Source organism: Hemitrygon akajei, chromosome 13 (genome assembly GCF_048418815.1).
Source record: "Hemitrygon akajei chromosome 13, sHemAka1.3, whole genome shotgun sequence".
NCBI lineage: Eukaryota > Metazoa > Chordata > Chondrichthyes > Myliobatiformes > Dasyatidae > Hemitrygon > Hemitrygon akajei.
In genome coordinates, this window is record NC_133136.1 from 22,765,490 (window position 1) to 22,779,751 (window position 14,262).

General features: G+C 41.6%; 2 protein-coding genes across 3 annotated transcripts in view; one reads left to right on the forward strand and one right to left on the reverse strand.

Annotated features, from left to right (window-relative positions):
• Positions 1–4,810, reverse strand: part of fam219aa (family with sequence similarity 219 member Aa) — a 44,633-nt gene extending 39,823 nt beyond the window's left edge. For both annotated transcript variants that reach the window (XM_073064244.1, XM_073064243.1), the window contains exon 1: positions 4,538–4,810. In XM_073064244.1, coding sequence (XP_072920345.1) covers positions 4,538–4,597 — 60 coding nt within the window. In that variant the 5' untranslated portion in view covers positions 4,598–4,810. The remainder of the gene's footprint in view (positions 1–4,537) is intronic.
• Positions 4,811–5,016: 206 nt separating this feature from the next.
• The window catches only part of dnai1.2 (dynein, axonemal, intermediate chain 1, paralog 2), a 147,865-nt gene continuing 138,619 nt past the window's right edge, over positions 5,017–14,262 (forward strand). The window contains exon 1 of the mRNA XM_073064242.1: positions 5,017–5,405. Coding sequence (XP_072920343.1) covers positions 5,382–5,405 — 24 coding nt within the window. The 5' untranslated portion in view covers positions 5,017–5,381. The remainder of the gene's footprint in view (positions 5,406–14,262) is intronic.

The window sequence follows — 14,262 nt, forward strand, 5'->3', positions numbered from 1 at the left end:
AATACTGGAATTGAACTCTGAATTTCAATGTCTGAGCTGTATTGTGTTGTGCTAACAGCCACACTATAGTGACGCCCAATAAGTTGTGGGAAATCAGGGCGTCCTACAGTGTCCTTGATGACTACACTCTCGAGAAATGCATCTGGCTGTACCTCCTCAAAGACCACATCAGGGAACTGGAGATGGAGCCAGATGAATTCCAGATCATTTGGGAGGCTGAGGGGCATATAGACCGAAGTTACAGGGAGACAGTCACACCTAGGCTGTAAGATGCAGACAGCTGGGTAATCATATATAGAAGGTAAAGTGATAGGAAGTCAGTGCAGAGTAACCCTGTGGCTATTCCCCTTAATAAAAAGTTTACTGATTTGGGTACAGTTGGGAGGGAGAGGAGGAGAAAAACAACCTGCCAGGGAAAAGCCATGGTGGCACTCTGGCACAGGTTCTGGTTCTGTGGCTCAGAAGGCTGAAGTGATGGTGGGGAGGGTTCACTGATCAGGGAAAGAGACAGGAGATTCTGTAATGAGAACCCCTATGGTATACTGCCACCTAAGTGCCAAGGTCAGAAACATTTTGGATTGAATCCACAGTATTCTTAAGTGGGAGGGTGAGCAGCCAGAAGTCATGGTCCCGTTGGTACCAACAACATATACAGAAAGAGGTCCTGGAGTGTGTTCTAGGGAGTTTGGTGAATTTTTTTTTTAAAAAAACAGGACTTTGAGGGTAATGATTGCCACCTGTGTCATGTGCCAGTGAGGCAAATAACAGGAAGATAGTGCAGTGATAGTGCATGGCTTAAGAGATAGTGTAGGAGGAGGGCTTCAGGTGTTTGGATCACAGGGACTGTCTTCCAGGTTGGGCATGTACAAATGGGACGGTTTCAAGCTAATTATGGAAAAGGATAGTTCTAGTCATCAAGTTAAGATTCTAAATTGGAAAAAGGCAAAAGTATGTCTTATAGTTTAACTAGGCCGTTCAGCTATTGAGTCTGGTCCAGCATTCCATCATGGCTGATTTATTATCCCTTTTAACCCTATTCCTTGCTTTTTCCTCCCATAACTTTTGACATCCTTATTAATCAAGGATCTATCACCCGCCACTTTAAATATACCCAATGCGGCTTCTATAATCGTCTGTGGCAATGAATTTCACAGATTCACCACTTCTGGCTAAAGAAATTCCTCCTAATCTCTGTTCTAAAGGGATATCCATTTATTCTGAGGCTGTGCCCTCTGGTCCTAGACTCCCCCACCATTGGAAACGTTGTTGCTATGTCCATTCTAGTTTGACCTTTCAATTTTCGATAGCTTTCAATGAGATCCCCCCATTTTTCCAGACTCCAGCAACTACAGGCCCAGAGCCATCAAATGCTCCTCATACTGTAACTCTTTAATTCCTGGAATCATACCTCTGAACATCCTCTGGATCCTCTCCAATGGCAGCACATCCTTTCTTAGATAAGAAGCTGCTTACAATACTCCCTCCATGTGTGGCCTGACCAATGCCTTATAGAGCCTCACCATTACATCCTTGCTTTTATATTCTAGTTCTCTATATTGATTGGTCTTATCTCAAACAATAATGAAGTGGCCTGCAGGGAAGAAGTCATCTCTCTGACACAGTGGTGTCAAAAAAAAACAACCTCTCCCTCAATGTCACAAAAACAAAGGAGCTGGTTGTGGATTACAGAAGGAATGGAGATGGGCTAACCCATATTGACATCAATGGATATGGGGTTGAGAGGGTATACAGCTTCAAGTTCCTTGGCATTCACATAACTGAGGACCTCATATGGTTTGTATACACCAGCTGTGTGGTGAAAAAGGCACAACAGTGCCTCTTTCACCTCAGACAGTTGAGGAAGTTTAGTATGGCCCCCCAAATCCAAAGAACTTTCTACAGGGGCACAATTGAGAGCATCCTGACTGGCTACATCACTGCCTGGTATGGGAACTGTACGTCCCTTAATCGCAGGACTCTGCAGAGAGTGGTGCGGACAGTCCAGCACATCTGTAGTTGTCAATGTCCCGTGATTCAGGACATCTACAAGGACAGGTGTGTAAAAAGGGCTCGGCGGATCATTGGGGCCCCAGGCCAGCCCAACCACAATCTATTCTAGCTGCTACCAATCAGGAAGCAGTACCGCAGCATAAAAGCCAGGACCACCAGGCTCTTGGACAGCTTCTTCCACCAGGCAATCAGATTGATGAACACACACTGATTTGAGTGCACTCTATATTACATTGACTGCTCTATTTATTATAATTATTAATTACTATGATTGCACATTTAGATGGAGACGTAACATAAAGGTTTTACTCCTTATGTATGTGAAGGATGTAAAAAAATAAAGTCAATTTAATTCTCTTGAAATGAAGCTAACATCGCATTTGCCTTCCTTACCACCGATTCAACCCACAAGTTAACCATTTGGGAATCTTGCACTAGGACTCCCAAATAGGTTTGGACTTTATTCCATGAAGTACACATGAATGAGGGGAGATCTTATAGAAGTACACAAAATTATGAGGATAGGGCTTTTACCCTCAAGTTGGATGAAACTAGACCTACAGGTCATAGATTTAGTGTGAAATTTGAAACATTTAAAAAGAATTCTGAGGGGAAACTTCTTCACTCAGAGGATGGTGCAAATCTGGAAAGGAGTTGTCAGTGGGAGTGGTAGATGCAAGTTCAATTGTAACATTTAAGAGAATTTTAGATAGCACATGAATAAGAGGAATTTGGCAGGAAATGGACTAGGTGCAGATAGATGAGACAAGGCAAAAGATCAGCTCAACATGGACTAGATGGGCCAAAGGACTTGTCTCTTTGCTGTCTTACTCTACAATGCCAAGGGAAGGTTGGTTGTTGTCATACCAGAGCTCAGAGTGCAAAAAAAAAGTTAGCTTGGACGCAACTGAATTGAACATTTGATTCTTTATTTAAAATACAATGTTCAGTTTGGCCTCTATATTTTGAAATATCTGCTTATAATGGAGACAGTGCAGAAAATTGAGGCAATTCTTGGCAGAAGCAGCTGAAACAGGAAGAAATTGCTGATACTTATTAGTGCTTAGAAAAATGGAAAGTGATCTCGTTGAAATCAAAGAACGTTTTAATTTTAACATTTCTAAGGCTAGTATATGGTGACATATACATACTTTGATAATAAATTTACATTGAAAATGCTGTTACAGATCATGAACCATATCTAACTGATGTCTAATTGCATTCCTGCAGTAGATGGAAACCTGAAAGGAAACAAAGTGCTGTGAATAAACATCAGGTCAGACAGCATCCATGAAGGGATAAAGACACAGTTAACATTTCAGGTGACCAATGAATATGATCTCTGCACAGGTGCCATCTGATCTACAAGAATCATTTTCAGCACTTCCTAATTTTATTTTTAACTGTACTGACATGAAGAAATGCAAACTGTTACATTTTGATTAAGAAAAGGCAGTATAAACAAAAGGGGATAGCAGAATAGACTTCTGAGAATATGTGGCACAGGTCGTTAAACACGGGGCGAGGCAGTTAAAGAAACTCAAACAGAAGGGTTAAATAGCTTGGAAGGCATAATGAGTATATACAAACCACAAATTCAACCAGTTCTGTGCACCAGTTTAGAAAAGGGGACAAAAAAATTCTGAGAATGCAGAAGAGAAACTATCTCCAATGGTTATAGGCTCAAGAACAAGGCAGCATTGTACAAGAACCAAAAGTAACATGAAGATTCTTCCCTGCCCTCCTACTTCCCCCCAAAGCCCACCCTACAACCAAACAGAGAGAGATTAGGGTCTGGTGTGCATTCTCAGGAGTGCAGTGGGGACATTTTACAGGACATGGAAACAGATACGAAAGGAGAGAACTTGGAGGGCTCTGGGGGCGGGGTGCAAAAATGGGAGGAGGATTATTTGGGTTGCTCTTACACAGAGCTGGTACAGACGATGGATTCAATGAATTGATCTCCTTTTAAGCTGTAACCATTTAATGCATTAATTGTCTACTAGCATTCACTCTAAAAATAAAACAATGCAGTCATAAGACATACGTTATAACATTAAAATCGTATATTTCTGTTTTAACATGACTTGCATCATCCTTTTAAGATTCAAAGTAAAGAGCCTAAGAGCGATGACATCCTGCACCGCAATCCACTCACAAGTTTGGCTCACTCGCTCTCTCTGACGTTCAGTCTTGGAGACAGGACAAAAGCAGCAATCCATCAGAGGCCCAACCAGTCTCCGGACATTTTAAAGCTTGGAAACTCACGATATGAACACACTATTTTCTAAAAGCTTGAAACCTGCACTGGAAGTAATAACCACAAGCCGAGACATTTTGGAAAACAAATAGTAACCAATAATAGCATTTAAAAGAGACGGCTGAGCCCTACTGCCACCAAAACAAAACCACTAGGCAAGGCCCCGAGCTTGAACCAATGAAAAGCAGCACAGGAAGGAGCACTGATTACTGGATTTACACAATATAAAGTAAAACAAAAATATTTGTTTTGCATTCCCTTTCTTACCAGCGGCTGGATTTCGGACCGGGCGGTAGGGACTTGGAACCGATCGATTTCTTCCATCATTTTGAACAATGAGGTGATGTTGAGCCCCTTTGTCTATCACGAATAAAGACCCACCGCTCGCTGTTCGTGACACCGGTACTGTTTAGTCCTGCGGCCAGTGTGATTATCTCATCTTATTCCTTAAGCGAGCCCGGCGCCAGTCTCCATCTCACGCAGAGACCGTGACTCAACTCCAGCTTCCGGGTCCGGAAGTCGGAGCCACCTCACCTCGCAGGACCCCCCACCCGACACAAAACAAAAATCCCTTATTATTCCCACCCCCCAACAAAAATCAACGGCGTGTCAAAACAACGCAAGACGAGCAAGCACTTTTTTTTAGAGGTGATTTTTAAAAACCATTTTGTTTCGCCAGCACTACCATTCAGCTAGGCACCGTTAGAGGTAATCCCGTTACCCTGGTGACGTCCAGCTTCGGGGAAGTGATGCTCAAAATGCAATTTTTTTAAAAAAAACAACCGAATTGGAGTTGTTGGAAATTTGATGCAATAACACAAAATGGATGAACGTGAAACATTTAAAATCTGCTTCTCGTCTTTGATGCTAATTGACCTACTGGAAGCTTCCAGCATATTTTCCTTTATCAACGAGAAGCATCATTCAAACTGAATGTTTACGTTGTCGGAATTTTTTTTCTTCTTTTTAATATTTTTACTGACTTCGGGGATATGACTTTCATTTCTCAGAGAGGAGTGGGCTTGCAGCAGCGGAAGTCGCGGTTGCCTAGGATACGGATTTCAACTTCCGGCTGCTGGGGCCGGTTGCCGCGACGGGTCGGTTGCTCGAGATGCCGAAACAGAGATCTAAATCGGTAATTGCATTAAAATATGTTGTTTTAGAGGAAACCAATTAAAGGGCTCTTTCTGTCTACCGCTGCGAATATTTGCACGCTGATCGGTGCGGGAGGCGATGGTCGTTCGCCCAACATTACTCGGGGGGAGGTGGGGAGGATCTGGTTTCGTGGAAAGGTTCTCTGTCGTGTAGCACCGAAACAGACCCTTCGGCCCAAATGGTCAGAACTAGCCACAGCATCGCCCATGCTAGTCCCATTTGCCGGCGTTCGGCCCATAACCCTCCTGGTCCTTCCCCTCCACTTAACCAAATACCTCTTAAGTCTCATGTACCATACGCTGCAGGAACTCAGGAGGTCGGGCAGCATCTGTGGAGAGGAATAAATACAGTAGTCGATGTTTCAATTTGCTTCTTAAGTTTTGCAGCTGTACCAGCCTCGACCTTTGGCAGCTTATTCCAGGTTCTCGCTACCCCATTCATAAAGAAGTTACCTCTTAGGTCGCTTTTAAATCTCTCCCCTCTTATCTTGTATGTTTGTGTTTGTTAACGTCCCTTCCGAAATAATTTTAGGTGTGCTCACCGGCGAGACTGTTGTTGCCAGGAGCTCCTTGAGTCAGAAGATTGCTTTCCGATAGGTGCTGGTTTTTCGCCCTTTTTCAGTTGATTTCGCTACCTTTTACTGCCTCCAAATGTTTCCTTTCACGGGTTATAATTACTGCCCTTCTCAGGCTTCCACTAATCCCTCAGCCATTTCATATAGGGTAGTGCTGGGTCCGGAGTTGCCCCTCCGCCACTGGAAACTGCAGATTTCACTACATGAGTGAACCGAATAAGGGGTTATACTGTATATGCGTAACTAATTGGTAATTTTATGCCATTCTTCTGAATTTATTTAATTGTTGGAATATAATTTTTTTCCTGATTACCATGATGACACTTGAACTCGTATTTTCAGATCACTCGTCTAATAACTTCATCGCCACTCTCCGGCCATCCTTTTTCATTTCCAATCTCAGAATAAAAATCAGGTTTCTTAAGACGAACACCCGGTGAAATTTGTTTTTTTGTGACAGCACTACAGTGCAAGACATAAAAAATTGCTGTGTTACAAAAATAACAAATAGTACAAAAAAAGAGAAATAAATGAGGTAGTCTTCACCGCAGTTCCGAAAACTGATGGCAATGGAAGCTGTTCTTAGGACTCTGAGTGTGGATTTTCAGGCTCTCGTGCCTTTTTCTGATGGTAGTAATGAGAAGAGGGCATAGTGAGGTTCCTTAATGAGGGATGCCACTTCTTGAAGCACCATCTCTTGAAGATATCCTCGATGGTGGGAGGGCTATTCCCCTGATGGAGTTAGCTGAGTCTGCTGCCCAGCCTCTTTCAACCCTGTACATTGGAGTCTCCATACCAGGTAGTGAGGCAACCAGGCAGAAAGCTTTCCATGGTACTTCTGTAGAAATTTGCAAGAATCTTCTGTAACATACCAAATCTCTTCAGACTCTTAATGAAGTGAAGCCACTGGTGTGCCTTCTTCATGATTGCATCAGTGTGTTGGACCTGGAACAGATCCTCTGAGATGTTTGATGCCAGGAACCTGAAGCTGCTCACACTTTCCACTGCTGACCCTCAATGACAACTGGTGTGTGCTCTCCTGATTTCCTCTTCCTGAAGTCTGTGATCAATTCCTTGGTCTTGCTGACGGTTGTGTGCAAAGTTGTAGTTGCCACACCACTCCACTAGCTGATCTACTGTATCTTACTCATGTATGCCTCTTCATTGGCACCTTAAAGCACCAAAGGGAAATTTTCCATACTTGTTAAGAGTGCTGTTAAAACTTGTGTGCTTTGTGGGAAAAGGAGCACATGAGTTTTCATTTATTCTGTGCCTCATCAATGGAAACACAGGACAAAGTGTGGTACTAATAAAGAATCTACTGGAGAAACTCTGTGGGTCAAGTACCATCTTGTGTAGAGGTATTGAGGGTGATGGGTTGGAAGGAGTTGCCATTTTCAGGTCAAAACCCTGCATCAAGACTGAGAGTAGAGAGGGAAGATGGACTGCATAAAGAGGAGAGGAGTGTGGTGAGACAGGAGTCCACGGTGATTGGCGGACTGAGGATGGGGGAAAGATGATGAGCTGTTTACACCAGGTAGAGGATGGGTGAGCTGGAGTTGAGAGACAGTGGCAGATGAATCATAGATGAAGATAGACAAAGAGAACTACGTGAACTATTTGTGTAGTGGGTAGCTGCAACCTGGATGTGGAGGAGACGCCAAGGACGGTGATGGGGATGGATGGGAATAGAGACAAAACTGGAAGAATTGGGTGAGGATTGGAAGGAGAGGGACTGACAGTAATTAAGTCAATCCAGCATGGCTACGGGACCTTCAGCCCAACAAGTCGATGCCAAACTTGCTGCCTACCTAGCAACTCTCAATTTCTTGCCTTTGGCCCATATCCCTCCAAGTGCCACCCCTACATGCACCTATCAAAGAGCTTTTTAAATGAAACTATCTTACCTGACTGGGCAGCTCGATTTGTATACCCACCACCTTCTAGTGAAAGAAGTTGCCTCTTAGGTCCCCTTTAAATCTTTCCCCTCTCACCTTAAGTCTATGCTCCTAGTTTTGGACTCCCCTATCCCGAGGAAAAGACTGCCTCTCATAATTTTAAACACTTCTCTAAGGTCATCCCTCATTCTTTGATGTTTCAAGGAATAAAGATTTATCCTGTCCACCCTGTCTGTATAACTCAGGCCTTCCAGCCCTGGCAACAGTCTTGTAAATCTTTTCTGCACTCTTCCAGTTTAATCATGTCTTTCCTATATCAGGGTGGCCAAAACTGTACACAGCCTCACCATTGATTTATACAACTGAAACGTAATATCTCTGTTCCTATATTCAGTGCCCTGAATGATGAAGGCAAGTGTGCTAAATGCCCTTTTCCCCACTCTCTCTACCTGTGATGCCACTTTCAACAATCCATCCACTTATACTCCAAGGTCCCTCAGTTCTATTACAATCTCTACTGTCCTACCACCCATAGTATAAGTCTTACACTGGTTTGACGTTACAAAATGCATCACTTCATGCGTCTCTGTGTTGAAATCCATTTGGCACTCTTACACCCACTTCCCTAACTGATCAAACTCCCCCTGTAATCCACAACACCTTTTTCATCAGCAAGACCTAATTTTGGTTTATCTGCAAACTTACTGAGCAATCCTTGTGTACTTGCAGCCATACCATTTCTACAAATAATAAATAACAACGGTCCCAACATTGATCCCTCCCACACACCACCAATCACTAGTCTCTGTGAAACAACCTTTAGCCACCACCCTGTTTTCTTCCTCCCAGCCAATTTGGAATGCACATTACTATTCTAGACCAGCCTACCATGCAGGACCTTATCAAAGAACTTGCTAAAGTGTAAGAATTTCTCCCTTCTCTCCTAAGTGCTGGACGGTATTGTTGCCTATAACTGGAAAACTCTTTGTTCATGCTATAGGGCTGCAGACTATCCATGCGGAATGTGAGATGCTGTTCTTATAGTTTCTGTTGGACCTTACTGTTGCACTGGAGAAGGCTGAGGAAAGTGATCAGTGTGGAAATAAGAAGTGGAATTGAAATGAAATATCTAGATGCTCAGTCAGCTTCTGCAGTGCCGTGCTTTTCTAGCACGGCAATAAACATGACATAAGAAACAGAAGCAGAAGTCATTTGACCCCTCATACTTGCGGAATCTTTACCTCCACCATTAAGCACATCTGTAAGGAACACTGCCACAAGAAAGCAGCATCCATCATTAACGACCACCAGGCTATGCTCTCTTCTCACAGCTGCCATTGGAAAGGACATACAGGAGACTCAGGACCCACACCACCATGCTCAGGAACAGTTATTACCATTCAACCATTGGGCTCCTGAACCAGTGTAGATAATTTCACTCACTTCAACTCTGAATTGATTTCACAACCTATTGACTCTTTCAAGGACTCCACAATTCATGTTCTCAGTATTCATTTATTGATTTGTGTATTTATTGTATTTGCACAGATTGACTTCTTTTACACATTAGTTGTTTGCCAGTCTTTGTGTGTAGTTTTTCTGATGATTCTATTATATTTCTTTATTCTACTGTGAATGCTTGCAAGGATGTGAATTGCAGGGTAGTATATGATGAGAGATACGCACCTTGATAATAAATTTATTTTGAACTTTGAATCTCACATGCCTCAATTTCCTTAGTATCTGAAAATCTTTCCATCAGTTCGAGACTGAGCCTCCACAATCCTCTGGGATAATGAATTTCAAACATGCTCTAATTTGTGGTGAAGAAGTTTCTGTAAAAATACAATCTTCTTGTTTTGATATTTAACCATGGCACTCTAATCAAGAGAAGCTAGAATTCTACATCTACTCTATCATGTGACTCTTTAAGCATTTTGCGGAAAGAGAAGTCAATACTCTTCATCAGAACTGTGAAAGAGAGAAACCATTTGGTTAATTCATCATTAATGGACCCTCACCTTCTGAGGACCCTTGCCTTCTCGTTACTTCAGGAACCTGATGACCCACACTCTGCAATTTAAAAACAGCTTCTTTTGCTCCACAATTAGATTTCTGAATGGTCCATAACCACCTCCTTGTAATTCCTTTTTTTGCACTATTTATTTATTTTTGAAATTTATGTTTTTTATGCCTTTGCTCCAGACTGCCACAAAATAATGAAATTAATATCATATGTCACTGATGCTGTCTGATTTTCTTTCTGATGCTGATTAATGGGGAATGTGGGGAAGGAATAAATAGAACAAATGAAATATCTCTGATAAGTGAGACCAAATCACTTAATGTGACGTTTAGAAAGATATAAATGCTTCTTTTATGTGTGATGTGTTGCTAACAGCAAAGCTGAGGTATATACCTAGACTACACTAATAGAATGAGAAAAACAGAGCCAAAGCATTGTCAGGCAGAAATTGCCAGTTCTGATACACAAAGAAAAAAGTGAGTTATTTAAGGTTGGGTAATTTAGTGTTGAGTGTCTGGAAGAGGAACAATTTGTTAGTATATTTTTTCCAATCAGTGTATTAAATGCAATACCCTCAGCTGAAAAAGTATAAATGAAATACTTAGTTAGGAAAACCTGCTTGGGTCTTTGTATGGTGAGAAGGCATAAGGGCAGGGATAGTTATTGTACAGTATCTCCTGTGGTTGCAAGGGAAATTGCCTTTAAGTGCGAGAATGGTAGGGAGAATCTACTCTTCCATCAGAAAAACTCAGAAGAATACAAGTCCAATCAACTTAATCTCTCCTGATACTACAAACCTGCTGCACTAGAAATCAATTTGGTGAACCTTCATTGCAATGCCTCTGTCACAAATACATTCTTTCTCAGCTAGGGCTTTCAGGTGTAGTCTAAAGAGGGTCCCATATAATTGGAGTAAGAACTCACAAATCATTTTGATGATGTAAGCAAACATACTCCTTGCCTTCACTTCCTAATTTATTGCTGTTAATGTTTAGTGATTTATGTACAACAACACCGTGTCTTACTAAACCTTACTAGACATTTAGCTCTCCCTTGTTTCCAGAAGTTTACTGTGTTTTGTTCTGTGAAGACGGATACAGAACATTTGTTTAATTTTCTTGTAATTTCCCCTTTTTCCAATATATTTTTCATTCATGTGAATTTGTAAGACACCTACCTTAGCTTTAGCTGACTGCTCAGTAAATTTAGTAACATTATCTTGAGAATTTTACTATGCCAAATAAACATTCAAGACGTTTATTTTGTATATCAAAATGTATCAGAGATAGAGTCCTAATTTGCTTTGTACAGTAATCCATATCTCATGAGCCAAACTAAAGAATACTTCACTTTTTAATCTTTTCAGAAACTTTTTTTTCCCAGTCTCATGTATTTCTGAAAAAGAACCTTTATATCCTGTCCTGAATAGCTCATTTTTCTGAAGTAATAAGTCATACAGAGTTCAGTTTCACATTCAGTCAAGATGAGCTCGCAGTTAGGAGATTTCTTTTTTAGAATACTATTGTCTCAACTGCCAGGAGCCTTGCTTGTTTAGGAAAAGGCAATACATGATATTGACAATGAGAAACAGATTGATATTACTGACTTTGGAGAAGTGACAAATTTGAGAAACAGGATACATAATTTGAAAGTTTGAAAATTGGGACACCTGCTTCCAGCATACAAACTTGACATGGCATTCGGTCCTTCACCTATTAGTGTGCACCTGTTTGTATTAATCTCGTCTTCCAACACTTGGCCAATGGCCTTCTCTGCCCAGGTGATCTGAGTGATCATTGAGACACTTCTTAAATGCTGCTTGCAACCCTGACAGTACTCACCACTTTCTGGGTAAGAAAGGTCCACATCTGATCACCACTAAATATTTATTTGAGAGTAGTAAATTAGCTAATCAGGCAAAGCCAGAGAAAATAGAAGGTAGTAGAGGAGGGATGGTATTCTGACTGCAGGTTAGACAACAATTGGTAGAGTTGTGAAATGCGAGGAGGCTGTCATAGGATTCAGCAGGGTATAGATCAGTTAGAAATGTGGGCTGAGCTGGAGTGTGAGGTGTTGCATTTGGAAGACAGAATTCAAGAGGAAAATATAGTTAAAATGGCAGAACCAGGGTCATAGACCCTTGTCCTAGTTCGATATCTCTTGAAGGTGTCAACACATCTAGAAACACAAACACAAGAAAATCTGTGGATGCTGGAAGTCCAAAGCAAAATACACAAAATGCTGGAGGAACTCAGCAGGCCAGGCTGCATCTATGGAAAAGAGTAAACAATTGACGTTTCAGGCCGAGACCCTTCATCAGGACTGGAAAGGAAGGGGGTAAGTCAAAATAAGAAAGGGGGAAATGAAGGAAGAAGTACAACATGGCAGGTGCAAGAGTCAGAGGGCAGCAGAGATCACAGAGGAGCAGCAATCAGGGAGAATTTTACTGAACTCCTGTCAAAGGGAAGATTTAAACTTCTTTAGGGTAGGCATCCCTGGAAGAGACTTCGCAGTAGTGTTAATTTCATAAACATAAGAAAATCTGTAACACACACAAGATGCTGGAGAAACTCAGCAGGCCAAGCAGAATCTACGGAAAAAAGTAAATAGAGTCACCAGGTTCAGATATGGCCCAAGTGCGGAGTGAGAGACAGACTTTAATGCGAATAATGTTAATGGGAAAAGAAAACAATAAACACCAGGCCAAACAGGGCCATTAACTAAAACTCACAAATGGAAAATGAAGCTTACACTGCGGCTGAAAAAAACACTAAACATAAAATGAATACCGCTAGTCTTCAGAGACAGTTGACTCGACTGTCCAATTTCTCAGGCAAGGTGGAATGCAAGCAGGCAGTGAAGCATTGCTGTGTCCAAGTCTCGACAGCAACTACAACAGAATGAATGGAGTTAAATACTACCACATTGAGATAATAATTATCTGACACCTTCATATTCACAAGCACAATTACTGTATCTGCTGCACTGCTGAATGCATGGTTGTGACAAACAGTTGATGTTTCGGGCTGAGACCCTTCATCAGGATTGGAAAGGAAGGAGGTAAGGCAGAGTAAGAAGGTGGTAAAGATTACATATGGGATACATGCCTTCATTGGTTGGAGTGGTGAGTGAGAAATCAGTAAGTCATTTTGCAGCTCAGTAAATCAATCATTTAAGCCACATTTGAAGCAATCATTAGCAATTATAGGGAGGATATAGAGAGAGGGGGCCGAAAAGGTTCTCCAGAAATGTGCCTGGATTAGAGAGTATAAACTATAAAGAGAGGTTGAACAAACTCAAATTGTTTCCTTTGAAGCATCAAAGGCTGAGGGGTTACCTGATATACTAGAGGGCATACCTTTAATGTGACAGAGCAAATATTCACAAGAGATCTATGAGACATGTCTTTTGCAGAGTGAATTGTAGGTGCCTGGAATGTGCTGCCAGAGGAGGTGCTGGTAGCAGTTACGACAGTAACATTGAAATGGAATTTGGACAGGCACATGAGCAGGCAGGGAATAGAGGAATACATGCACACATTATGCAGACAAATATGGTTGGTGTAGGCATCATGCACCGGAAGGGCCTATTCTTAAACTAGACTGTTCTGTGTTCTGTGACTTCAATTCCAAAAGTTGGTCTGAAGGCATTGGACCAAATGCTTTATATTTTCTCTCTAAAAAGAGCATCAAGATTCTCATGAGAAACAGGAGGTCATCACAGCACATAATCTTACATAATACTATTATAGCACTGAGACTTCTATTGGGACATTTATTTATTTATTGAGATATGGTGCAGAATAGGCTCTTCTGGCCCTTCGATCCATGCTGCCCAGCAATTCCCTGTTATAACTTTAGCTTAATGATGGGATAAGTTACAATGACCAACTAACCTACCAATCACTAAATGTTTTGACGATGCGAGGAAACGGGAGCACCTGGGGGAAACCCACGCTGTGAAGGGGAGAATGTACAAACTCCTTCCAGACAACAGCAGGAATTGAACCTGGGTGGCTGGTACGGTGAAGCATTGTGCTAACCACTACGCTACTGTTTCTAAAGTACGAGGGCAGAAAACAGTTGAATGTTTAAGCTGGTTGATGGTAATTCTGCCCAATCATTCCTCAACTAACCAAGCACTTTTTAGATTTTTTAAAATATTTTTATGCATAGTTAAGATGCTCAGATTCTAGCATTGAGAACATTGGGTAATTTTCGCCCTCAAAAGACCAAGCAATAGTAAAGATAAGTGTAATACTGATGAGGAATAAACAAGTTCTCAGTGATATTTGGTTTGGCACCTATGTACAGTATACACTGGTGATAGGTGTTCACCT